We start from the raw sequence: 27,944 nt of genomic DNA, 5'->3' as shown, positions 1-27,944 counted from the left end.
ATCTGATTGGTATGTTGAACCGGGGGCAGTTCTGTCAGGATGGGAAGATTCCTGACAATTGCTCTTAACCCTGTATTTCCTTATGTGGGGGAGTCCAGGGCAGCTGTCTGCCCAGGAGGAGTAGGAGCAGGCAAAAGTCCTCTCTGATCCCCTAGGTTAGCCAGCCTGTTACCTACTAGGCACACAGGTGAGCTGTGGTGGCCAGACACACAGGGAAATGTCCAGGTATGGAGTGCTGCCTGGAGGGCGGGAGGCTAGAGATTTAGGGGAAAGCATAAATTCCTGGAGGTTGCGGTGAAAAAGGACAAGAAGTGTGTGTGTGTGTGTGTGTCTGTGTGTGTCTGTGTGTGTGTCTCTGTGTGTGTCTGTGTCTGTGTGTGTGTCTGTGTGTGTGTGTCTGTGTGTGTGTGTCTGTGTGTGTGTCTGTGTGTCTGTGTCTGTGTGTATCCGTGTGTGTGTGTGTAGAAGAAGGAAGGCTCTGGAAAAGTCACCAGTGAATCTTCAAGACAGGTTTGTTTCATTCAAAAATGCCCAGAGATTCACCTGCTTCCTTCCTTTACTCAAAGTGCAGGCCAGGTTATAGCAGCAGCAGCAGCATCGCCTGGGAGCTAGGACTGCAGCACCTCAGGCCCCGCCCCCAAAATGCTGAATCAGAATCTGCAGTGTTAACAGGATCCCCATGGGATTCACAGGCATATTACAGTTTGAGAAGCCCTGCTTTAGGTCACTTGCACATGCCTCCTTCCCGACCACCTCCCAAGACCCAGTCCAAGTAACACAGTTTGGTTTGAGTATGTTCAGTGCGGGTAGACAGTATACCGAGCTTTAGGCTGGCCTTGAGGTGCTGCAGATGGGGTAAGAGGGAACTAGCTGAAGACACTGAGGTGACAGCTAATCACAAGTTTGAATGGGTGACTTCATAGGAGGGGAACCTAGAGACATATTGGGTCCGTGAGGAATCAACTCCGGGTTTCATTTCATTTCGTTCTAATGGTTGAGCTTAAGCATCTAATATTCTGGGTTTCACTTAGGACATATCTTATTGAGGTTGGAAGGCAAAATGAGTTAGGCATCAATGACCAGCTGCATGATTTACTTCTGCCACCAGTAGAGTGGAGCTGATAAACTCTTTACCGTGATGTTGTGAAAGGGAGTGAGGTAATCCGCATAATTCTATGAGGTGAGCTTGTTAAAGCTGAGTTCATTGACCGGTTTGATTTCTGGGTTCAAACGGGTGCAGCAGGAGAAAAGCTAAACAGAATCCTGGGCGAAAACATTACCAGTGACTTCTAGATTCTAAAGATTTTGTAGAAAATGAAATAACTTATAGTAATTAATTTGATTAGGATATTTAAATATCTGTATTGAAAACATTGTGTGGGTTTTTTTTGTTGTGTTTTTTTTTACATTGTGTTCTTTAGAGCATAAACTCTGGTGATAGATCACTTTACTCCAGTTTGACTAGATGCCAGATGAATAATCTTGGGTATGTAACCTCATCAAGGCTCAGTTTCATTGCCTGTGGTGTAGGGGCAGTAATAGTACCTATTCACACGGTGGTAGCAGAGATTAGATGAAGCAACACCTGCAAGGGTTAGCTCAGTGCCTGGACCAGAGTAGGTCCTCCATAAAGGTTGTCTATTTCTAAAGCAGCGGGGGAGAGTGGTGAGAGGGTCAGGGTTCTTGCAGTTTGCCAAGATAGAGCCGAAGGGGAGGGGTGGCAACTTGCTTTTCTTGCTTCCGCTGCCCTGTCATGAAATGATTTTCTTGGGCTACTTTATTCACTGATGACATTTCTGCCAAGGCCCTTTCCCATCCCAACTTCCGGGTAGTGGGTACAAACCCTATGCAAGCTTGATCAAGTATTTATCAAGTGCCTACTACGTGCTCACCAGTGGGCACTATTCAGGAGATACACACACACACACACACACACACAGTATTAAGACACGCTCGTAAGTGAATGTCTGCATGGGAGGACATGAATCATACACATGAAAAACTGGAGAAAATACTTTCAGTAACAACTGTTGTTATGCTGTAATTGGGTGGGGATACAACAGTGAACAAAACAGATGAAGTTCCTGCTAATAGTTTACCAACGGCAATATGGTGGAAAGCAGTCTGCCCTGCAGGGCACCCAGGCATTTTTCTTTGAGTTGGTGCTGTGTGGTAATAATGATAAACAGCAGATTGACTTTCTGTGGATTTAAGTATTGTTTTTAAATTCTCAGCAGGCAATGCATTTCCTTATCACCTGCTCCTGGGGAGAGCCATTCCCATCCCTTCACTCTTGGTGCTCCGTTGTTGTGATGCGACTCCAGTGGGAAGAGAAAGACAATGGCGTATAGTATAAAGTCATTCAGTAAGATGAAGAAAAATAAGTGTAAGGCAGGGAGTAGAAAGTGAGGGGTGGGGGAAGCCTACCATGTTGGATTGGTGGTCAGGAATGCCCTCTCTTGATATATGAATTTATATAAACAACATATTTATGGCCATATGTCAGGTAAAAAGCAGTAATTCATATTTATTAAGTAATAACTCTGTACCAGGCACTGTGCTGAGTTGATATCACTGTGCAGTAGAGCTTTAGAGAAGGTGTAATTTGTATGTGAAGACCCCGGGGGAGTCATTGGAGAAAACTGAGGATTGGACTGTTGAATTGTGAATAGTCCCAGATGGGTGTTCACAGGAAGCCTTGTGTCTTAATACTGTGAGTCCTGCAGTCCTGCCTAGTGTTTAGTAGAGTTATGAGCATGTACTAGGTACTCAGTAAATCCTTGATCAAGCCTGGCTGCAACCTAAAAGAAATCCTGGCTGCTTTGGGTGCAGCATGCAGATGTCATGGATGTGCTAACCTCAACCAGCTGGAGAGAAAAGTCTATTTTGCACTCCTTTTGGTTTGCATGGCATTCAACCCCCAGGAGACCACACTTTGCCATTCATCCTCCAAAAAACAAAAGCAAGTTATGTGTCTGAGAGGAAGAGATTTAGAAAGCAAATTATTCATTTTATAAAATCATTTTATAAGAATTTCTTGATTTTTATAACCATTTCCTGTAGAAGGTAGAGATAGAGACAGCCCCTCAAGGAGTGACCAATGGTTCTGTCAATTTCTAGGTCCCTTCATGGAAATCCCTTCAGTATAATAGGAAACTTCAGAGCACTGAAGGCCCAAAACAGTCTAATGTGCATTGCTGACATCATGATTGTGAGTAGGGAGGAGTTAACTGCTTAGAAACAGTCTCAGACAACAGTGTTTTTCTTAAAGTTAATCATTGCCCTTGTTTTAAACAATTTGCTTAGTTTTGAAGGTAGCTATCATTAAATCTTACGTGAAATTTTCTGAAAAAGAATGCAAAATTTCTCCCAATACAGTAAAATGCATTGAACATGAAATGCAATGAAATAAAGGAGTAGCCAGACTGAGTTTGGGAAAGGAGAGTAAACTGTAAGGAAAGTATTAAAACTTCTCAATTCTCATTTTAAAACCACCAACACATGTTGCTGCTACTCAACACAGGGACCTTTGGTTCTCCACAAGGACCTGCTGGGTGGAGCATGCATTCCAGTCTGTGATGTGCCATGCCATATTTCTCGAGTGTATTGATAATTTGCTTGTGATTTTCAGTTTTCATTAACATTATTGAATTCAGTGGTGCCGCAAATGTAAAGGAAAGTAAACAACTGCCTTGAACCTTGAATGTGGAATTGTGAGATCACAGAGTCAATCACAAAATTTAATTGGTAGATTTTTTAAAAATTAGTTTATTTATTTTTGGCTGCATTGGGTCTCCGTTGCTGCATGCGGGCTTTCTCTAGTTGTGGCGAGCGGGGGCTACTCTTCGTTGTGGTGCGCAGGCTTCTCATTGCGGTGGCTTCTCTTGTTGCGGAGCACGGGCTCTAGGTGCACGGGCTTCAGTAGTTGTGGCGCGCAGGCTCAGTAGTTGTGGCTCGCGGGCTCTAGAGTGCAGGCTCAGTAGTTGTGGCACACGGGCTTAGTTGCTCCACGGCATGTGGGATCTTCCTGGACCAGGGATCGAACCCATTTATCCTGCATTGGCAGGCGGATTCTTAACCACTGTGCCACCAGGGAAGTCCTAATTTGTAGATTTATACATGTAGAGTGATACGAAGTTGAATGGTGCCATATATACGGCTTATAACGAAAGCCAGTAATCCTTTGCCCTGCTCCTCCCCATGTCCCCAAGTTTGGCTCTCCCAGAGGCAGATACTTTCCAACTCTTTTAGATGTTTCTACCACCTTTTATCTGAATAATGTCTTATATTGCTGTTCTTGCTTTATACATCTTAAGAACTTACTGTCATCTTCCAGGAGGATTTAACTTTCTTATATCCAACACCCACTTCTATCCCCAGCCTCCCAATATCATAAAGTTGTATAAGAAGTTTTGGTTAGGTTTATATTCAGGGATTACATTACTATCATTGTGTGTTCACATATAATTTACTACGATTATATTTTCTTTCTTGAATTTTTTTTTCTCTGCTTTTATTTGCGTTTATTTTTTTGCAGCATTTATTCCCGGGCCATAAGTTTTCGTTTCTTCAGTCTCTTCTAGGATGTCTTTTCTTCTGTGCAACCTCTTCTGGTTTAGGAACAATCTGTTCTTTTTCAGTAAGGATCATCTCAAGGTGGAAGGGAGAGCTCATGTATGGATTCATCCAACCATGAGCTCTGTAAATCCTGCACCGCATCCTGGGAGCTTTGTTCACCTGGATGTGCTCAATGAGTCCTTCCATTTTTCGCCCAATAGCTCTACAATCTCCCTGGATCCATTTCTCCAGAGAATAAAACTTTCCAATTTCTGTTGGGATGATAGAGGTAGTTGCCTGACTATACAGGTGGGAGAAGTTGATCTAAGGGTCCAGCTGTTCTTTAATTAAACTGTCAATCAATTCTTTCACTTTTAGCTCTACCTTACCCCTGAATTCAGAAACTGCTGGTGATGCCAATGTCTTGGGCTTTTCTGGAGTTGTTTTCAAATTGGACAATATCTTGTTGGTTCCTACATCCCCTCTGCCATCCCCAGGCAGCTTTTCCCTTCTGCTAATTCAGTTACCATCCATCCTATTTCTGTCTGCCATACTGTTACTGAAATATGGTCTGTTGTAGTCTCTGTTCATATACTCTATGTCTTTTTCTGTTTATGCCTCTTTATTCCTTTACTTTTATTTCGGTGGAGTTTTTGGAGTTTCATTTTGGTGGAGTTTTTTCGGTGGAGTTTTTCGAGGAAGGGAAATGTATGTTTTCTATTCCCTTATTAATAAAAAGTGAATAAACTGTAAAGGACCAATTTGAGGAGAAAACATAAGTTTTCTAGTAAATAATAAAAACAGATTTCTCCCTTCATTGCATGATGTTGAAATCTTAATGAACCAAGAAAAATATGATGGCTTACTCTCTAGCAAGAGAATCAAGTGGAGGATGGTGGTGATTATATATAACTTAGAACCACAGAGTTTCTGAGCCATAAGAAACTTTTTGAACAGAAAACGTAGGGGTTTTTTGAACAGACATTTTCACACTTTCCTTAGTGATGGTACTCATTTTTTAAAATGAAATTTTACTTGCACCTCAATATATAAAACAGAAAAAAGTTATAAAATATTTCCCCCAGGCTTTTAAAATTTTTCTTTTGTAAAACACTTGAGCTCCTTCCAAGAGCTTTGAGATTCCCCAGAGCACAGATGGAAAACCATTGCTTTAGTGGTGACATTTTATACTGCTTTAGCCCAACCATCTCTCTGGCGTAAGTGCTTTGAGAATGTTAAGAAGCCACAATAATGTAAATTAAGCTTTGTTGAGCACTCACTGTGTTTGGGGATGTATGTTATGGGCTTTATACATGGTATCTCACGTAATTTTCACTATGATGCTATGAGGAAGGCATAATGATTATTCCCATTTTATAGGTGAGGAAACGGAGGCCTGGAGAGGTTAAGTACTTGTTCATGGATACACAGCTAGGAAGTGGAAGAGCTGGGACTCAAACCCGGGTCTGTTTGACTCAGAGCTCACTGAACACGACACTGGGCATGTTCTGGTGGGCTTTGGCCCCCAGGAGCACCTGGAACCCTCCCTAGGGGTGCTGTACACGGAGGGCTGCTACCAGTTTGGGAAAAAAAATATAATGATGGAATAAGTTACAAACAAAAGGAATGCATGTCTCTAATCCTCAGGCAACGCCAGCTCCCAGATACCCCACCCTATTCTGCGTCAGACTCCTGCTCTCCTCCACAGGTCACAGGTGAGTGGGACCCACCTCCCTCCCGCACGTCTGGCACTTGCTTCTCTTCTTTAGGACTCTGCATGGTGAGAAAGAGGGGCCTTTCTCACTTGTGTGTTCCCCCAGGTGCATGCTGCCCGACTCTGACACCTGCCGCCGGGGGGACGCCAGCTGCTTTCCTCCACTCGGCAGCTGCTCCTGGGATGCTGCCTGCACACCTGCCGCAGGGCTCGTCTGAAATGAGCGACTCTGCACATTCCCACAGTGCCTTTCACAACTGCTACCCAGACGCCCGTCATCTCAGGACCCCTCTGGACCAGTCTGTGTCCTCCCATCTGGGAACTGGTTGTTCTTACCATCCGCAGCCTCTGTGCCACAGTCCTGGGTAAAGGGCAAGATACTGAGTTATGAAAGACCAGCCAGCGCCTCTCCCCAGAGGTGCTGGTAAAGAGTGAACTGTGGAGTCCTCTCCACGAGATGGCAGTGTTGAGACATATATCAGACACCCAGTGCCCTTGGCTTTAAACCAACTTTTAATTAACAATCCACTGAACCCAAGGTCCTCATCAGTGGAAAGCTAAAATGTCAGAAATGTATAGGGAGATTCTGGGTGCTGGAGAAAGCACTGTTTGCATCTGCAGCCTCAGCTAGACCACTGAAGTGATTTGTGAATGAGCTCCCTGAAAAATATCTGTCAACTGTCTTAATTAATATTCTTTTCTTCTCTTTCCCTTCCTCTCCGCCTTCCCTCTCTTTCGTTCCTCCTTCTGGATCTAGAGGATGGCAAAAAGAGTAAAGGCCATCAAAAACTGTGATAAAATTCAATGTGAAAAACATTTTCAGGTATAAAATGTCCCCTTAAATTTTAAGTATCTTCTGTCTTTGTCTCAGTGAGTCCTCTGCCTTTGGAAATGTTGTCAGTTTATTTTTCAAATAGGTGAATCCCAGGTCCACTGGATAGTGAAAAACTAAGTTTCAGACTTAGTAGGGCTCATAGAATAGGAGCTTGCTCCGTCCACTCCATGTGTCCACCTGGTGTTGCGGACTAGTAGGACTCAAGGAACCTTAACTAACTAGAATTAGTCTTAGGAAAAGGCCCAGAGCAGAGTCCTGGGAAATTAAATTTGATTAACTATGACGTGGAGAGAAAAGAAGAATCCTAACCTTATTTTGGGTTCTTAATTTTAGACCCTCATTGCCACCGACCAAGAAGAGAAAGTGCACACAGGCGCTGGAAGACTCCGGGGACTGTCACGTGTGGGGCCACCACTCCAGACCAAGTGAGCCAATCCGGGGCCTGTCGCTGCCATTTAATCGTGGATTTTCCCCAGCCTTGGAGTAGCCCTACAAAATTAGTTTCTCTCTCATAGAAGGGCAATGATAGGCTCTGGGAATTTATTTCTTCCCTCTTGACATAATGTTTCATGCAGTGTTAGGTAGGGTCATACAGGTGCTCCTGGGAAGAGATGCCGTTGTCTCTCTGGTGGAGATGAGATGCTGGTCCCTTCAGTTTTAGGGGCAATTGTGTCTCAGAGGACCAAGGCTCCAGGCCTGGGGAAGCTGTGCCGTGTGGCAGCACCTACAAGAGCCCGCTGGTGTGCTCGTTGCTTCGTTCAGCTCAATCCTTCTCAACTCAAACGTGCACACATGTAACATGGGGCTCTTGGTAAAGTGCAGATTCTGGTTCAGTACGCCTGAGGTGGGAGCTGAGATTCTGCATTCCTAACAAGCTCCCAGGCGATGCCGATGCTGCTGGCTCATGGGAGGTACTCGGAGAAGCAGGACTTTAGAGCAGCGGTCCCCAACCATTCTGGCACCGGGGACCGGTTTCGTGGAAGACAATTTTCCATGCATGGGGGGTGGGGAGGATGGGGATGGTTCAGGTGCTCATACGAGTGATGGGGAGCGATGGGGAGCCGCAGATGAAGCTTTTTTTTTTTTTTTTTTTTTTTTTAAACATCTTTATTGAAGTATAATTGCTTTACAATGGTGTGCTAGCTTCTGCTTTACAACAAAGTGAATCAGTTACACATATACATATGTTGCCATATCTCTTCCCTCTTGCATCTCCCTCCCTCCCACCCTCCCTATCCCACCCCTCTAGGTGGTCACAAAGCACCGAGCTGATCTCCCTGTGCTATGCGGCTGCTTCCCACTAGTTATCTATTTTACATTTGGTAGTGTATATTTGATCGCACGCCCACTGCTCACCTCCTGCTGTGCGGCCTGGTCCGCAACCGGCCGTGGACCTTACCGGTCCGCAGCCCGGGGGTTGGGGACCCCTGCTTTCGAGGATTTCTCCAGGGCAGCAGGAAGGTAGAAAGTTGAGCTTCCCTAGCACTTGCTTCAAGTTAGCAAGTTCCCAGTAGATCTTTGAAATTCTGGAAAATCACTTTAGAAGTCTTTCAGCAGCATTATACGATGCCCAAGTGGTCAGCCCCCCTCATTCTTTGTCTTATATATCATGGGACATATCATGTTTTGAGCTTAGAGACCTGATCAAGTTGAGAACAAACTGAGGCTTCTGAGCCTGAAGGCTTGAACTTCTGAATCTCCAGAGTAAATGCTGTGACACTTATTAGGGGAAAGGAGAATCCTCCATGACAGTGCTATTAGCCACTATAAATACTTAATGTAGGCAGTGAGAATAGTGCCCCAAATACAGGGTACCAAGTCATAGCTCTTTTACTCCCATGCATCAGCTTGGCAAGAATCCAAGATTTCCCTCTCGAGGCTCCCCTCCCTCTATTGTCCCTACACTCCAGAGGTTTATGCTGCCCGGACAGGAGGTGCCTGTGGCTTCCTCCCCTGCTCCGGTTGCTGCCTTTGCCTTTCACAGCCACACGATAAGAGCTGGTCCTCTGTGTCCCGTGGAGCCTGCTGGTCCTTTCAGGGACGTCTGGCCTCAGCTCCATCATGGGCTGTGAGGGTCCTTCAGTGGATGATGACGTCACTTGGCCATGTCCCACAGATCGTTAACCCCTGGGCATGCTGTGGTAGCACCGCACTGGGCGTGCAGCCATCGTATAAACCAAACCTCTACTGCCTTCTTATCTTTTGCATGGATCCACCATGGCCGGCAGCTGCTTGATTTTTCCTCTTCAACCTTAGAAACGCAAAATGCTAATTCAAGCCTTGTTTCTGGATAATGTAGAGCTCTCCATCCACCTTCCTATGCATGGTTACTCTAATTTCTTCAGGTATCCTTGCATCCTGCCTGCAGCTTCTTTATGCTTCTCAAATACAGAAAGCTGAGTAAATTTCTAGCCAGATGAGGGGACCATCTGTTCACTCTCCCACAGATGCAACAGCTCCCTGAGTGTACTGGGCAAGTCACCCAAACCTTCCAAGAGTTTTGTCATCAAACCAGATTGCTCCTCAAATTCTCCTGGCTATTTCAGAGTTAAGGTCCATCCTGTGGTGATGTTCTGTGGCCTGTCCCTAGAGAGGGCGTTGATTTTTCACCCTCTCCAGAGAACAGCCATAGAAAAGTAACTGAAATGTTCCAACAGATAGGAAATCTTGCATCCCTTGTTTAAATCCTATTCAAAGGTCACTGAAAAGCCATCTAAAGATAACTGGCTCCAGACAACAGTTCCAGAATGAAAAATGAGCAGGTTCCCAGGGGAATTAAAAAAAACAAAACAAAACAATCCAAATGCCATGTTTTCAGCAGAAGTTTTCCAGTGGAGAACTCATATTTGATGTTGCAGAGGCCAAGGGTTTTACAAAGGTCCTGGGGAAACGGCATACGGGTAGTGGAAGGAGGAGCTAGTCTTATGGGCAGGATTTCAATGGGGGAAGATGTTCTAAATCAATTAGTAAGGCTTTTCCAGTGACCTTTTCCCCAGCAGTTCACTTTGGCCAAGGATGCCAAGAACCCCGTTTATAGGGATCACAATGTAGAATTACTGGGTTGCTGGGGGCCAATGTAAAATCTTGCCTAGAGAGAATGGAGCTGCTGGGCAGGCTCCTGCCAGCTGGTTCCTGTCCCCACGTGGTCTGGACCCCAAATACGAGAGGGTTCCTGGTCCCACCTGATCCAAACTCTAAATAAAAGAGGGCTCATAGCCTCATATGGTTTGAACTTCAAATGCATGAGGGTTTTTCAGCCCCAGAGTTGTAGCTTTTGGTCCACAGTGAGAGGTGCATGGGCTGAAGTCACACTGTAGAGTCAGGAAAAGTATCTGTCTGATGTCTCCAGTAATCGGGGACTTTTCATGCCTGACTTGTCTTGATTATCAAATGAGAATCACAATTTCTACTTCACCCATTTCCAAGACTTTTTTTTTTTTTTTAATTAATTTATTTATGGCTGTGTTGGGTCTTCGTTTCTGTGCGAGGGCTTTCTCTAGTTGTGGCAAGCGGGGGCCACTCTTCATCGCGGTGCGTGGGCCTCTCACTATCGCGGCCTCTCTTGTTGCGGAGCATAGGCTCCAGATGCACACGCTCAGTAACTGTGGCTCACGGGCCCAGTTGCTCCGCGGCATGTGGGATCTTCCCAGACCAGGGCTCGAACCCGTGTCCCCTGCATTGGCAGGCAGACTCTCAACCACTGCGCCACCAGGGAAGCCCCCAAGACTTTTAAAAAAAGTAACGTATAAGAAAATATTTTGAAAGACATTCAAATGCAAGCTGTGAATTTTCTCCAAAAAGTTGGGACTTGGGCAGTTTGCTACCTTCATACTTCTGCTTCTCTCTTCTGTTACATTTTCTCAAGAAATCCTCAGTGTAGCATGAAGAGAAGAGAAGGTTTGAATCCCATCTCTTCCACATAACAGCTGTGACACTGGACTAGTTATTTCAGGTCTTTGAACCCCAGTTTCCACATTTGTTAAACGGGATTAAGAATCCTTACCTTGTAACCACTTTATAAATCTGTTTGGCTGCATCTACTAAAACATATCCAATGACCCAGTGATTCCCCACCTAGGAATATACCTAACAGAAGTGTATACACATGCCCACTAAAAGACATCCCCCCAAATATTCATAGCAGCACTAGTTGTAATAACCATAAACTTAAAATAACCTAAATGGCCATCAGGGATAAACTGTGGTATATTCATGTAGTGGAGTACTACACAGCAATGAAAATGAACAAACTACTACCATTTGCAACAACAATGAGTGAATCTCATGAACATGATGTTGGGCAAAAGAAGCCAACACATAAGAGTACATATCATATTACACCATTTCTATAAACTCCTCTATGGTGTTGGATTTCAGAATAGTGATTATTCCTGGGCAGGAGAAAGTAGTAACCAGAAAAGGGCATGAGCGCGTCTTCTAGAGTGCTGGAAGTGTCCTATTTCTTGATCTAGTGTTAGTTACCTAGTATAATTCATTTTATAAAAAAGTATCAAATTGTGTACTAATGATCTGTGTACTCTCCTTCATATATATTATACTTCAATAATGAACGTTTATTGAAAAAAAAGGGATCCTTACCTTGAAGATGAGTTAACGAGTTGATGAGAAACTATGCCAAGTGTCTGGGACAACGCCTGCAGCACAGAAAGCACACAGGACCAGTAGATATCATTATTATTATTATCATTAATCTTGTGGTCCCAGATTGCCATCCCTGGGGCTCACCAGCTGATAGCTAGCTTCCAGGGAAGCCAGGACTATGTCAGTCCTATGGAGTGGCTGCCCCGAAAATCTTGCTGCTGTGATGGGAAAGGTCTGGAAATACCTTTATCCTTGAGGACAATGTCCCCTACCCACTGCCCACCCTCCCTACCAGCACTTGGAGGAGTGGAGCTGACCTTTGGTTGATTCCCCTGGCACCTTACTGCCATACTTGAGTAGGAAAGGGTCCCAGTTAGCTGGTATTCGCTCAGGCCCATGACATTAATTATTTCACATCAGATAGAGTTACTATGGAGGCCAAGAACAGAAGTATTTGCCAAGGCTTGTTAGGAATAACTGAGTCACCTGAGTTGAAACAGATACGTGTGATAATGACAGTGCCGCTAATACTAACCAAAGGCACCACTGTTTAAACTCTTACTGGTGGCAGACACTGTGCTAAGCACTTACCGACATGACTCACTGAATTCCTTCAACAGTCCTGGGAGGCATCATATTGTTACTCACGTTTTGCAGGTGAAGAAACTGAAGCCTAGAGACATTAGACCATTTTCCTAATTGTGTAGCCAGTAAATGTAGAGTTGTGATTCAAACCCAGTTCCATCTGATTCCAAACTCCAAGCTCTTGAACTTCCTTTATCCTCTCTCCGTTGGAGGAGGGAGGAAGGAAAGATGGAAGAACTAGTTTCTCCCTTTCTCTGAACTTGGTATAAGCAGGCAAACCATGGAAGGTTTTTTGTTTGTTTGTTTTGAAAAGCTTTTGAGCCAGGTAACTTTTGGAGGAGTGAGGCCATGAAGAGCTACTTGCATTGCTGACCTCCTGTATCCTTTTTATTTTATTTTGGCTGCGCCGGGTCTTAGTAGCTGCACGCAGGATCTTTTTTTAGTTGCGGCACGTGGGCTTCTTAGTTGTGGCATGCATGTGGGATCTAGTTCCCTGACCAGGGATTGAACCCGGGCCCCCTGCATTGGGAGTGCAGAATCTTACCCACTGGACCACCAGGGAAGTCCCTGACCTTCTGTATTCTTAGCTGGGAAAAAGTTTTTCAGGATTTTGAGAAAATCCTTTTCCATAACGGTTATTTACAAAACCCCCAAAACAGATGTTCTGCTTAGGTGACAGGTAATAGTGATACCCCAAGAAAAACACAATTTCTGTGACATTTGGGATCCAAAATAACCTGAAGCAGCTCTGCTATTTACTTAAGAAGTCCTCAATAAAAGTATAAAGAAAGAAAGCTAGATGAGTGAAGGAAAAACCAGCCACATGCCCCTGCATTTTCCAAGCTGTGGGCTAAGTGCACACGCTGTATAGAAGCTGGTGTCATATCCTGTGTTGTTGCTTACAGCCGACACCTGATCTTATGTACACACACTATTTCCCTTTCACTCCTGATATAAGGCATGAGTGAAGGTAGGGGAGCTCACAGAAAAGGGAAACAGCAAACATCCTAATGGAATTTACATAAACTTCTTCTGCAGTTGAATTGTACCATTTGGTACAATTAGACAAACTCAGACTAGACAAACAACTTGCAAGGATTATGCAAAAATAGTGGCTTGCACATGTGAAATTGCTGTTATTGGACCATTTTTGATATACAAAAGTAGCAATTTCACATAGTTAATACTACCTTCTAACAAGATATTCTGTGTTACTTTATCTTGGTATTAGCTTTGAAAGTCCTTTCACTTGTATTATGATATTCTCTCTGCTTGTGTGATGTTGCAAGATGGGCAGGACACCTGTTTCAATTTCCGTTTTGCCGTTGAGGGAAGTAAGACACTAAGTGAATAAATAACTCGTCTAAGTTCAAAAAGCTAGAGACCACAGAATCTTGGTGCCGCAAGGGACCTATAATACATTAGAGTGTATTGGTTGCAATTAACAAAAACAAAGAAACAAAGGACAAAACCAAAAACAAAAACAAAAACCCTCAAACTGCCTTAAGCAAAAACAAAACAAACAAAAAGTCAAAATGAGGGGCTTTACTGGCTCCTGTAACCCAAGATTTAGGAGTGGATCCCAGAACTCAAATCATGCCATCAGGACTGGGTGCCCTTCATTCTCAACTCTGCCTTCCGCTGTGCTGGCTTCATTCCCAGACAGGCTTTTCCCTCATGTCCCGAAATGGTGCCAGCAGCTCTTGGGGATGTGACTTATAGGTTCAAACCTCATGGAAAAGAATCAGCATCTTTGAACCCGTCTTCCCTAAAATGCTGAGATCCACCTTGCTTGGATTGAATTAGGCCATGTGTCTACCTGGTGCAATTACTGATGCAAATAGTGAATGCTGTAGTTTGATTGATCAATCCTGCGTCCCCTACCCTCCTCGGGCTGGGAGTGGACTTCAACTGAATCACACAAACTGGGAGTGAGGAGATGCCATGACAGAAATAGGGTAGATAGATACTGAGGGAAAAATTTCTAACAAGTGCTTGCCATGGCACCTTAGAATCACTGACCCCAAGCTGCTCATTTTACAGATGAGGAAACAAGGCCAGCCACATGCCCCCTGCCTCCCAACACTTGTCACTCCCCACACGGTCCCTCTGCCTCATACATGGCCTATGCATTAGCTCCATGCAGCTGTCTGTAAGTCTAGGAAAAACAGCCTCGGAGGAAAGATTTAATGCACTGATTTCTTTGCAGCGACAAGCAGGAGTCACAGCAGCGAAGTGCAAGACCACGACAGTGAGAGACAGAATATGATGCTTGTGGACCAGTGCTCTCCTGCTTTGAAGTGGCAGCCATACCGAAGCGTTCCTTGGCATAGTTTATTAAACAGTCAATATGAAAAACTGTAAGTGGCCTTAGGAACCCTGTGCTTGGCTGGAGAATGAGGGGAGAAAGGCAGTGCTGACTCTCAAAACTAAATGCAAGTATTTGAGCTTTGATACCACCCCTGATCAAATGGGATGCATCAGTCAGAAAGTGTGTCTTACTCCTTATATTTTGCATTTTAACAATAAATAGTTGGGACATGGGTTTCTGGCCTTCAGGAATCCAGACTTGTAATTCTAACTCATAATTTACCCACTAAATGATGGAGGAAGGGGGAATCTTTCTGAGATCACATGCCCAGTTTAAACTAAAAGCTGGAAAATGGAGATTTCCCAAATCATTAACATTTAATCCTGCAGTTAGTTAAAAATCCCGTAGAATAGTTTTGGGGGACCACATTAAATTGTTAGCTGCCCCAACATCTATGCTGCAAATCAGTATTGTCAATTTATTGTCAATACAGCCTGCAGCGATCATAGTTGATGGTGGCTTTATATTAAGAGACTGAAATCAAACCATACAAAATATCCTTAAACTGGAAAATTTTCATCCTATTCTTATGCCATTATAGTTTCAAGAAATAAATGTGGACTTATGCATTATTGCTCTTAAACATCCTTCAAGCCTTCTCTTTATTCCTTAGGATATAATTTACCTACCCAACTCTTCTAGAATTTTCATTGATTACAAATGCCTTCTTGAAACACTGAAGCGTGCTAATGGTTAAAGAATAGGATTTTCAATTAATAAACATAATATGAAATGAGAAACGCTGGGCTACAAACTTGAGGGTCTTCAGGGTATTTTCCAAACTCAAATACAGCTTCATTAAGAGCAAAACTTATCACTAGGACTTTTATGTTGGATGAACTAGATGGAAGAAATCTTTTCCCTAAAATCTAAGGAGTTAAACAGACTTTGGGAGTTGGTATGTTTAATAGGAGACAAAAAGAAGCAGGTTGCTACTTGTTTCATTGAAATGTCACAACTTGTATCTTTGCCACTGTGTGCAATAGAAAAAGAAAGGAAGGATCCATAGATCTTGGTTTTGAGTCAGGCTTCATTTGATGATTTTTTGGCGATTCTTCCATATTCTATCCTAAGTACGAGTACCAAGGTATGAAACTGTCACACATATGCACAGTATTTTAATTGAAGCCTGTAATGCTTCCTAGTCTGTATGTATTTGAGTTGATCAAGTTTTCAAGGTAACATTTATCTCTCTTCTTACTTGAGTAGGTTTTTTAAGTTTATTTGGACAGCCAATCTATGCTCCACTGATCTGGAAAAAAAGGAGAACGCAAGTAATATCAACTCAAAGGTGTAGAGGCAGATTTATTTTGAATGCTTAGCCATAATTCACTTTTCTTAAGCAAAAAAGGAAGGCAATATTCTTCTAGATTAGAACTCATTAGACCATCTTGAATTCACTACTCACATCACTGAGACAGAAAATCACTTGTCTCTTCTTAGATTGTTATGTCTAACTTGTTACAAAAATATCATTTTCCTAAATAACCTAAAAGCAATAAAGTTAGGGGATTAAAATTTTATTACATCTTTTTTTGGGGGGAATGGTATTTACAACATGTGTTAAAAAGAGCTTTAAAAAGGCCAGTTTAGTTGACTTTATAATTAACCTTTGATATCAAAAACAGAATTGCTACTCTTAGGTAGGTAGAATAGTTTCTAAAACCAGAGATTTGTGCTTAAGATTCAGAATACTCTTCAACTGTATGGGTTGATTCAGTTTCTGCTTACAGCTGTCCCTAAATTTTGGGCTAATGCTCATATATGAGCTGCAAATCTTACCTTCTTTCCTTACAGTTTTTGACAGTGAAACATGGAAGATCACAGAAAGATATTTCCTTTTATTTTTCTCAACCAAGATAGTTCTTACTACCCTCTGTAGTAAAATGTATACAATTCAATCCATCCAGCCTTTCCACAAGCAAATTACAGATTAGTTCTAGAAACCTGAGTCAATATGAAGTTCCCAGATGGCATAAGACATGTGGTCTTTATCAAATCCTTCATTCAGTGGTCTTTCCCTTTGCTGCTGGCGGGCACTGTGGTTGTCGGGCCTTTGATCAGCTTCTTGAGGGTAATCAGTGACCTAGTGAGTTGATCCATTGGTGAGGTGCTTAACTTGCAAAGAACACAAGCCCTCTTTTCCCAGGAGACCCATTCATATTTTCTGTCTCTGAAATTAGAGGAAAATTTAGAAACTCTATGTTTTTCATTAAATGGCAGCCATCCAAATTGAGATCCCAGGAAGCAAAGATCCACAGAGTGACAGAGAACTAGCAAAGCAATTAAGTACTGCCCTCCTCTGTGTGTTATCTGAGGAAGGAGCTCCCTTCCTGAGGAACATTTAGGAAACTTGATGCATTAAAAATCATGTTCCATATCTACAACGTATATGGAAAAAATTACCAAAGGAGTTTTCAACTTTTATATTTTCTTCTCTACTTGATAATGTTACATGTTTAGTAGGTTTTATTTTTATTAACATTTAAAAGTATTTAAATAAACATATAATACACAAAGTATTGCTATTGAAAATGATTTGATAAAACAAATAAAGCAAGAGTCTGATCAGCCACCCCACCATCATCCCATTTTTTTTTCTTGCAGAAGTAAACAGCATAGTAGGTATTCAGTGCTATTATCAGATCAGGAAGATAAAAAGGAAATGACCATACTTTAGTGAAAACATGTTTTCAATCAGTAGTCTGACTGGCTCTGGTTACTCTGGTTTAAAGCTATTGCTGGTAGTTCTGACCAGTCTGCTTTTTTCATATGACTACCAGGAGGCTGAACATTCATTCATCTGAGTGATATGCATTCATTCATTCGTTTGAGTGTGGTGTTGCTGATAAAATTAGAGATTTTTTTTTTAAGGAGGAAAGAGATGAATTCTATCCCAGATATTTCGTATGTCTGATTAATGTACTAACTTCTCAACTTCTAGCCTACGCCTTTCTATTGTACAGTGGAGTCAAATTAGAAGTCTAGGGAGCACAAAGGGAAAAGGCAGGCTGAGGAAACAATGCTTCCATTTGGCAGGAATTGTGCTTCTTCCTCGTGAACATAAAAAGCTGGGAGAGAGCCAGCTGTACTCTGAAATACTATTTTCATTTCCTTGGTGAAAATTAACGAAATTGATTAAATATAACAAAAGGTACTTTCCACAATATATTTTCCTGAAATATTTGTATAATTATAATTAATATTGTTCATGAAAGAAAATGTGTAGAAAATATTTGTAATACCGGTTTCTTGCTTCCACTTTTCATAGACCTGATATAGGCTATCGAGTTGTTACAGACAAAGGATTTAATTTTTCACCAGCAGATGAAGCTTTTGTTTGCCAAAAGAAGAACCATTTTCAGATCACCATCCACATCCAAGTTTGGGGAAGCCCAAAATTTGTCAAAACCCAAATGGGTCCAAAGCCAATAGAAATGTTTTACTTGAAAGCTTTTGGGATTAAGGTAAGTCTTTTATTTAGTTCAATTTAATTCAGCCAACATTTACTAAGTGTTCCAGTTGTCTGTTGCTGCATAACAATCTATCCCAAACTTAGCAACTGAAAATAATAACAGTCATTGATTTGGGTCACACATCTGCAACTTGGTCAGGGCTTGGCTCTGACAGCTCACCTCTGCTCAGGGGTCATCAGCTGGGGCAGCTCATCTGGGCCTGGATCCAGTTTCCAAGATGGCTCACTCACGTGTCTGTCAAGTCTGTGCTGGCCATCAGCCAGGAGCTCACAGGGAGCTGTAGCTGGGAGGCCTTGGCTCTTCTCCATGTAGATTTCTCTGTAGGACAGCTTGTGCTTCCTCACAGCATGGCGGACGGCTTCTAAGAATAAATGCTCCAAGACACAGGAAATGGAAGCTGCCAATTTCTTAAGCCTGGGCTCAGAATCTGGCAGAACCTCACTTCAAACTACAGTTTTAAAGTTTTTTAGTGTATAAATCTTGCATTTCTTTTGCTGAGTGTAATTATTTTATTACTTTTGATGCTGGTGCATTTTCACATGCAGTAAGTTGATAGTGTTCACCGAAATCTCAAAGAGGTCTCTAACTTAAAAAAGCCAAGCTAATCTAGTCAATGCCCCCTCTTTTCCAGTTTAACAGAGGGGAAAACCAGGCCCAGTAAAGTCACACAGTTCATCCAAAATATTAAACGATAGAGCTGGAATTAGAATGCAGGTAGGATGACTGCTGAGTGATCAACGAGTATTTATTACACTCTTACCTCAGATCCAGCTCCTTAGGGTGAGGAACATCCATTATCTGCATATTTTTTTTCTAACCTGGGCTCAGGCACTGAGTCTCCCAAAGTGGGGCTTGACTGCTGAACACATCAGCTGATCTTGCTCCAAACCAAGCTCTAAAAGAAAACCAATCCAAACCAAACCAAAATAAAACAAACAACAAACAATAATAAAGTATATTTTTCTGATTATGGAATTAATATGAGTCCGTTGTGAACATAATAGAAAAGTATGAAGAAGAGAGAAAATTCATTCGTATTTGGGATCCACCACTTGGTAGCCTAGTTTTTCCTCATTTTTTTCTATTATTAAAATTAATCTCATATTGATAATATTATATTGTGAAAATGGCATTATATAATATTAAAGTCTATAAAATATTATTTACAAAGATGATATGGTTTTCCATTATATCGAGATACTACTGTATTAATTCCTGTATTATTGTAAATTTTGTTTATTTCCAGTTTTTTATTGTCATTGATAAAACTGCAGTGGACAGCCAGGTACATCCATCCTTGTATGAGGATAAATTCCAAAAGAGGGGTTACACATGGAACATATGATCGGTATTAAAACACTTGATGTTGGTGGCCCAGTTGCTTTCCAGAAAGACTGTTACTATGCAAATACCTACAAGCCATATATGATAGGGCAGATCTCACTAGGCCCTTGCCACTCTCTTCACTAATAACAAGAGTTTGTAGCAACTACTGAATAAATGTCATTCCTATATTTTATTTATTTTATTGTTTTTTGTTGTTTCTTCTTATTAGAATACAAGGTCTGCAAGGGCTGGGCTTTCTGTTAGTCTCGTCTTCTCATCTCTGATGCCTAGAGCAATGCCTGGCGCACAGCAGGTGCTCAACAAGTATTTATAAAATGAATGACTGAATGAATGAATGAATGAGTACATGTATCCTTTGAGCTGCCTTGCTCCTGTGTTTTACTAGTCCACTCTGTATTCCCTGTTTACCTGAAATCCTCTGTTGTCTTGTGTTTTCTTTGTTTAGTTCTACAGGTATTTGTTTCTTTTCTCACCAATAACACACTGCTTTAAGGTGCCCTACATCCCTTCAGCGACTTGCCCCTCCTGCAAAGTGCCTAACACGATGCCTTGGGAAACTTTAAGTATTTGAAAATTATTTACTATTGAACTTTTTAATTAATAAATAAATTAATTATTAAGTAATTACTTTTTGTTGTTCTACACAGGTAGAGGCCACCAATCAAATAATTGCTATTGAACAGTCCCAAGCAGATAGAAGCAAAAAGATTTTCAATCCTGTTAAGTAAGAATTTCTTTTCTGAATTCCCTTGTGAATGTTTTGGGAAGAAGGCCTATTGCCAAATTTATTTTGTTTATTTAAAATGAATTCTGCTGTAGGAACTAAATTAGTAATAATATGTTAATATTATGAACACATGCTTATCAACAAAAGTAGGTAAAATATATTGAAATAATCGCAAAAAAAAGTCTTATAAAAAGCTCCACTTTAAGGTCATCATTATTTATGTGATCATTTATTACTGACAACCTTGCTAACAACTTTGGTTCCTGGAGATAGATTATGATTAGATCTTTCTTTTAATTTTTCATTTAAATCAGCGTGATGCTGATTGAATTGATTTCAAGGTTCTGGATCCATGCTATGCTTACAATTCATTTTTTCTTGTTTTTTTTTTAAAGCAGTGTTGATAGATTGCCTAATGGGTTCCAAAATAGAAAGCGTACAGGACTGGGATTATTCAAAACAATGTGGTGGTCCAAAGCAATATGGCAGTAAAGCAAGAGGTTGCCCTATAGAATGAATGGGATTTGCTTTTCGACTGATTTGGCTGGGATGATTTGACCCTGAGTCAATCCTATTTGGGGGAAGAAGATGGTCTTACAGCCTGGACAGGCCAGCGGGAGCTCAGCCTGAAGCTCAAGCAGGAGCCGCAGTACAGACAGCGCTGATCTTGCCTGGTGCATCTGGGTCTCCCTCGCTGCGAGGCTGTGTGTGCTCTTCCTCAGGAGCACGCTGCCTTCCACAGCCAGGTCAGGAGAGGGCGAATACGTGAAGGAGATGCGAAGGAGTTCGTGAGGAACCTAGAGGAACCGCTTCAGTCAGGAGGCGAGTGCTCTAGCAACCGTGGCACAGGTGAAACAGCTTTTCTCCTGTTGTCGCGGTCAGAGAGCCCGTCTGTGGGAGTGTGCGACCCTTACGAGTCCGAAACTCCAGGCTTGAGATGGATGAACGTTTCTAACTATTCAAGAATTACTCCCTGGCAGCCATTCCTGACCAGGCTGTGGGTACTTAAAATCAGTGTTTACTAAATTTACTAAAAATCAGTGTCCTGCACAGTGTGATGAGAGCGGGGGACTGAACATACCTGAGAAGCTAAGAATGAGTCCCATATGATCAAAGACTCTGTGTTCTTTTACAGTCTCTCGGTATTTTTGTTGTTTGTTTTAGAATCGACCTGTTGGCCGACCAGGTAACCAAAGTAACGCTGGGCCGGTTACACTTCAGTGAAACCACGGCAAATAACATGAGAAAGAAGGGAAAGCCAAACCCTGACCAGAGGTACTGGCGTGGTGTGTATGCCTCAGGCTGGCTGGTTACGTTACCTGACGGCCCAGGGCCCTCCAGCGGCCCCTCTGATGCTGTTGGTCCTACCAGCCGGCAGGCCAGGCCTCCCTCGGTCGCTTCCCTCCCTTCTCTGACTCCTTCCGTTTGTTGACCCATCTCATTTACCCTTAGACGTCTTTCTTCTTCCATCCTCACTGCCCACAATGCCTCCTCTCCTGCCCAGCGCCCAGTCATCTTGTCTTGATTCTCTCCCTGATCCTCTAGAGGGACCATATGTTCATGTCTCAAGGCTGGCCGAGGGTTGAGGATTGACTGCATTTCTTGAATTCCATGTGCTGGCCACTAGTTTAATGACCCGAGCCCTGCAGCTCTGCTGTAGCATTTTTTTGAAAAGAAAATAAATTTGCATTAATGATTTATGCCTGTGGTTCTCATAATGTGGTCCCAGGACTAGCAGAGATGGCATCACCTGGACACTTATTAGAAATGCAAGTTGTCAGGCCTCACCGAGAACCTACGGGATCAACAGCTCAGGGTGGGGTCCAGCAATCTATATTTTAACAAGCCCCCAGGTGATTTGATGCATGCAAGTTTAAGAACCACTGGTTTTAGAACTTAGGTTTTGGAGTTGGAGGGAATTGAGTTTGAATATTTCATACTGCCATTTACTAGCTGGGTGACTCTGAGCGTGGAACTTAACCTCTCTGAGGTTTCCTATTCTGTAAAATGGGGACAATATCCATATTTTACTCCAATAAGGTTGTTTCGAGGTTCTAAATGAAATAATGTAGATAAACTGCTTAGCCCAGTGCATGGCACATTTTGAGCACCCAGTAGATGATGGCTAATCATCATCATCATCATAACAATTACTACTATTACTGACTTACTTTAGATAAAGGGGAGAACTCTTGCCCTCCAGGGATTAGAGACTTCAGAGTGTTACAGAAGTTGGTGAAGTGTTGAAGTGTTTTTTTTTTTTTTTAATGCAGTTCTTAAAGCAAAAGCTTTTCTGATAGGGATAGTTTTTATTTTGACTTTCAAGAAATGGTCTAATAAGGACCTAACTGTATAGCACAGGGAACTCTACTCAGTACGCTGTAATGACCTATATGGGAAAAGAATCTAAAACAGAGTGGACATATGTATATGTAGAACTGATTCACTTTGCTGTACACCTGAAACTAACACAACATTGTAAATCAACTATACTCTGATAAAATTTTTTTTAAAAATGCATCATGCTTTATAAAAAAACAAAAAGAAATAGTCTAATCTTAAAAATGTCTCATTAATGGTACACATGAAGAAGCAATTAAAATCACAGTGAGGAACGTTGCCTTGATAACAATCGGAAGGGAGGGTTCTGGTCTTTGACTAAAGTCATGGCCAGAGGATGTGAAAGGTGCAGTTTCCATGGCCAAAAGCAGATCAGGGCGGGAAGGAGCCTGTGTGGCTGGGCAAGCCCTGCTGGGTCACCATCCATTATGGCCTAGGATGTGTGGCTTGGATGGCTCTGGACAAGGGGACCTGGAAGGTGGCTTTCTGTTGTGCAAGTGCGCGGGAGCAGTGCTGTGTAGAGGGCCCAGGAATGCAGCAGAGTAAGGTCTGCACCAGGCCAGCGCAGATGGGCTGATCCCAGGCCCCCAGCAGGATGTCTGCTCAGTGAAGGCTGCTTTGGGCCTGCAAAACAGCTCACACATCCCTCAAGCCGGGCAAAGGGCAGACCCAGGACAACAGCGAGTGAATCAACTCCTCTCTGGTTTCGCAGGAGGGGCAACTTCGAGCAGAAGAGAAAATCTTTAAATACGCAAACCCATCTGGGTAAATTCACTATTAACTGTTGGGTGGCATTCGATTGCACAAATTATGTCTCTGTTTCCTGATGTGTTGCCATTGGTCTGCTATTTCTGAACTAGATACTTCATGTTGGTTGTCGGACTGTATGCTGCTAACCAAGACCAGTTCTACCTGTTGTCTGCTCACGTCTCTGAACGGATCATTGTAAGGGTAAGCTCAGTTCTTTGACTTTTCTGGATCCCACATGCTTTTTCACCTGTGAGTAGACTTTGCATATTCAGTGGAATGCATGAAGTATGCAGTTTCTCAATTGCCAATGATGACAAAGATAACGATAGCAATAGCAGATACTGTTATTTTTAGTTTTTACGCAGTGGTTCTCAACCAGAACTTTTGTCTCCCAAGGGTCATTTGGCAATGTCTGCAAACATTTTTGGTTGTCACACTGGGGGTGCTGCTGGCATCCAGTGGATAAAGGCCAGGGATGCTGCCCAACACCTTATGATGCACAGGACAGCCCCCACAACAAAGAGTTATCCCTCCCCAAACGTCAGTAGTGCTGCAGTTGAGAAAGTTTTTACAGTGTGTTCTAGGCACTGGGCTAAATAATTTCTATATGACATCATTTTACGTTGTTTCATTTTTACATTACATTCTTTATACCCAGAGGAGCTAAGGCTTAGGAGGAAGAGAAAGTCATCCATGAGCACAAAGCTGATAAATGATGGAGCCCGGGTAATATAACCCAGTTCCTCTGACCCCAAAGCCCACAGGGTAGGGAAAGAGGTAGGAAGGCATTCCATGCCCCAAAGTGATTGGTGACCCCAGGGACATCTGGGCCACTGCGCAGCACGTAGTAATGGCTCAGCACGTTTTGCTGAATGAATGATTGGTCACAGCTGTGGACGGGAGTCTTGGCAGCCACAAAAAACATAAAGCTGTTGGCAGCTGTAGCTGCATCTGTGAGGGGCCAGGCTGGCCAGCACAGAGAATGCCAGGGGCATGAGGTAACAGGTAACCACAGGCCTGGCAGCCCTGGGAGGGACTGCTTTGTTACGGATCTTTGAAGTGGCACAGGGGGACATGCACACTCCAGTCAGGAAAATGGTTTACGATGGGCACGTCCACTTACATCGCTGTTAAACTTCGGCCTGGGGACAAGATCTGCCCATCTGGGGAAGTGAGTCTTCCCTTGCTTGCCTTGAGCTATTCTGAAACAAAGGACCCTCTGTGTAATTCTTCTAGTCAATAAAAAATAAGCCATCTATTAGTGGAACTCTTGACACTGCGTCTCAGAGTTTCAATGGAAGTAAAGTAATGATGGAAATGAGGTAAAACACTGATGGTGAGGGCCGGCTATGTGCCTGCCAGCATGCACGCCCTGGGCTGTGTTTTTATGGGGCCTGATCTAAGCTGCGGCAAAACAGCCTCCTTTGGGGCAAAGGCAGGTGGGGTCCCCTCCTTTGGTCATGAGCCAAAGGCAGAGGTTCCTGCCCTTCCCTCAGAAGGGGTCAGAGTGGTCTTTGACGCCTTACCTGATGTAATCTGGGATTGCTTTGCTGCACTAACAAATCCGATTTAAGTCAAGTCTGGAAACCTAGGTTGCTTACTTTTTCTGATTCCTCACAGGAAGGAATAAAGACAGACAATGCCTTTCTTTTCAGAGTTAGGGTAGATTGGATATCATGAAAGTGCCTCTCTGAGCTGTGGAATTCATGCTTGAGTCAGGCAGTCTGCTAGTCACCTGCATACTTTAAATAATTTACCTGGTGTTGAGGTTTCTCCATTTCCTGCTGACAGCCCCTGCAAAGCTATACTTTGGCTGCCGTGCAAGTCTACACAGCAGCATCGTGAGAGGGGCCACACCCCTGGACATTCTGTTACTGGAACTCTCTGTTAATGGGCACCTTCTTGTATCCAAAGCACAATAATTTCACTCATAATGATGACTTTGAGAAGTTGAAAGTTTCTGCAACTTATGTTAAGTATGAATACTAAAAAAATAAATAAATAAATTAGTATAGATTTGGTGTCATATTATTCACTACGTTTTTATTTTAAAAAAATGATTGCATTCCAGATTCAATGGCTTTCTTCCAGCCATAATTCTTGGTTAAAGAGAATACCCTATTCTATATGTGTGCTGGGTAACACAAGGGTTACCTTAACAACAATGAGGAAAAAATGATAGTAATAATATCTTCCCCTCAAACTGGAAGTATCTTATTGATATTATTTCATTCTAACCCCAAAACGCTGAGTGAAAATGAATGCAGACTTTTGAATTTGTTTCATCATATAATGTTTAAACCAACCAAGAGAAAAACTGAATTTAAGAAATGGCATTATTGGTTGAATCAGTGAGTTTTAGAAATGTCCCCAGAGCACACTTCTTGCCCCTGAGATTCTAGAGGGCACTAAACAGGTGTATGTATCAAGGGTTGAGCAGAAGACAGACCAGTCTACATTCCATAAAAAAGCTAGATGTGCCCTCTTGGGTCATGGTCTGGGTGTGTTAGTTTGAGTTCTAGAATGAAGGAAGAAAAATGTGACAATTAAGACATCACAAGACCTGACCACATTACATGGAGACCTGCAAATTGCATTCAGCAGATCCAGATTCATTTTGAGACCTAAGAGTCATTTCTCCTCATAGCAGAAATTAACATAAGGGCAATTGTATGAAGGCTGGAGTAGATGAATTTCAGGGCTCCAGGAGGGGTTCAGGAGACCAGGCTTGTCAGAATTCTCCTTGGAGAGAGGATGGTGGGCAGGACCCAGCAATTATTCATCCGGTTGTCAATCAAAACAGCTTTGGAAATATATTTTGGTCCCATACTGTAAACTGACCAATTTAATGGAAATTAAAATTTACTCCAAAGAACAGATTTATTTCCCAGGTCTTTGTTTTGGGGAGCATTCCCCAGCAGGATTCCTTCAGATTCTCCTTGTTAATGACTAGGCTTTCCTTCAGCTCTACTTTTCTTCTAAAACACATAATTAAACCTGGTTTGAAGTGTTGCAAGCAGGAGGGATGATTATTTTTGTCTGCCTTTCAAAGACACGCCAGGGTTTCCTAGTTTAGAAAACTAATAAATTATTCCAGTTACTTTCCAGAATAATAGAAATGGGCAGGTCCCCCAAAAGTCCTCCTTTATTGCTCTGCAACCACAGGGTCATGAAGGTGGGAAACCAACACCAAGGGTCAGGAGAGACAAGGGAAGCAATGCAGTTGCAAGGATGGCAAGGTATTGGGGGAGAGCAGAGCCATTTCAGGTACCATCTCAGTTTTCACTGGCTCTTGCCCATTTCTGACCACAAATCTCCCTTCCCCCTCCCAACACACTAGAGCTACACACACACACACACACACACACACACACACACACACACACACACACACACACACACACACCTCTCTTCTGGAGTTCAGTTGAATTTTTATTTACCCAAAGGGATCAGTGTGTGGAGCAATGTCCGTTTCACTCTGCAGTTGGGATTCAACAGAACCGTCTACTAACTATGGAAGGGGTAACTCATGACATAAAGAAGTCCTTCTTAAACTTTATGGAGAATAAGAATACCCTGGAGAGCTTGTGAAAACACAGATACCTGGGTCCCACCTCCACAATTTTTGATTCAGTGGGTTGGAGATGTCTGAGAATATGCATTTCTAACAAGCTTCCTGGAGACGGTGATACTCCTGGCCTGTGGACCACACTTAGAGTAGCATCGGTAGATAGCATTTCTAGGCCCATTTTCAATAGTCTTTTCAAAAGGTACAAGAATGAATTTCTTATGAACGGCCTTCCTCAGCTCAAGCTTTCCTATTATGCTCTTTGACTCCTCTTTAGAAGCCCAAACAATGGTAAAGCAAAGAAATTCCAGCTTTCCATTCCAAACTTGAATGGCCTCAAATTACTACTAGTGTTTCCTATTCCAAGCATCTGCAGGGGGCACCATTTACATTGTATTCTTTGTGAACAGAGTTCCCTCAGAATTGTGCAGCTCTGCAGATGCGTTACTGAGGAGAGCAGATTCATTGACTGTAGGCTGAATGGTTGTTACTCTGCACAGCAGAGTGTGTGGAGGATGAACTTGAGACTGTTCATCCTCATTTTTACGAAGTGTTCATGCATACGTGATTTCATTTAATTCCCACAACCCCGTGAGATAGGTAAAGAAGACACTATTATCTTTATTCTTCAGGGGAGAAAACTGGTACAGAAAGGTTAAGTAACTGTCCCAAAGTCACACAGCTAGTTTGTGTCACAACATAGACTAGAATGTTCGGGTCTTCCCTAAATATATGAGGCTGTGGGATAAATAATAAAAGTATTTTAGAAACTTTAATTCATTCTGATGTTTGATAGCAATCAACCACTATTGGGCCACATCTGAACACAACTTCATGACTCCAGAATGTTTTTCTGTGATTCCATTTCAGTTTGCTTTGACCCATTAACATTCTGGATACCAGAGAAGGGAAATAAGTTCACACATTTTATAATAACATTTCCCATTACTGATGAGGACTCCTCCTTAGGGCTCTATATTTAAACCATTGTAGATCTGTGACCCTTTCCAAAATGATTTGAACATGTTTTAGGGATTTGAGTTTTCATTTGATGAAATCCAAGTGAGATGGT

The 27,944-nt window shown here is 42.5% G+C and overlaps 1 protein-coding gene across 1 annotated transcript in view; it reads left to right on the top strand.

The window, feature by feature from the left end:
* Positions 1 to 27,944, top strand: part of MYRFL (myelin regulatory factor like) — a 114,240-nt gene that overhangs the window by 39,756 nt on the left and 46,540 nt on the right. Inside the window, exons 3-10 of the mRNA XM_061206061.1 lie at positions 6,205 to 6,272; positions 6,378 to 6,636; positions 7,440 to 7,531; positions 14,503 to 14,653; positions 17,936 to 18,131; positions 20,135 to 20,211; positions 21,379 to 21,489; positions 23,415 to 23,505. Of these exons, the coding sequence (XP_061062044.1) occupies positions 6,205 to 6,272; positions 6,378 to 6,636; positions 7,440 to 7,531; positions 14,503 to 14,653; positions 17,936 to 18,131; positions 20,135 to 20,211; positions 21,379 to 21,489; positions 23,415 to 23,505 (1,045 nt within the window). The remainder of the gene's footprint in view (positions 1 to 6,204; positions 6,273 to 6,377; positions 6,637 to 7,439; positions 7,532 to 14,502; positions 14,654 to 17,935; positions 18,132 to 20,134; positions 20,212 to 21,378; positions 21,490 to 23,414; positions 23,506 to 27,944) is intronic.

The sequence above is a fragment of the Eubalaena glacialis genome, chromosome 11 (assembly GCF_028564815.1).
Source record: "Eubalaena glacialis isolate mEubGla1 chromosome 11, mEubGla1.1.hap2.+ XY, whole genome shotgun sequence".
Classification (NCBI taxonomy): Eukaryota; Metazoa; Chordata; class Mammalia; order Artiodactyla; family Balaenidae; genus Eubalaena; species Eubalaena glacialis.
Note: the sequence above shows the minus strand (reverse complement) of the source record. Positions and strands in the feature narration are given on the sequence as shown.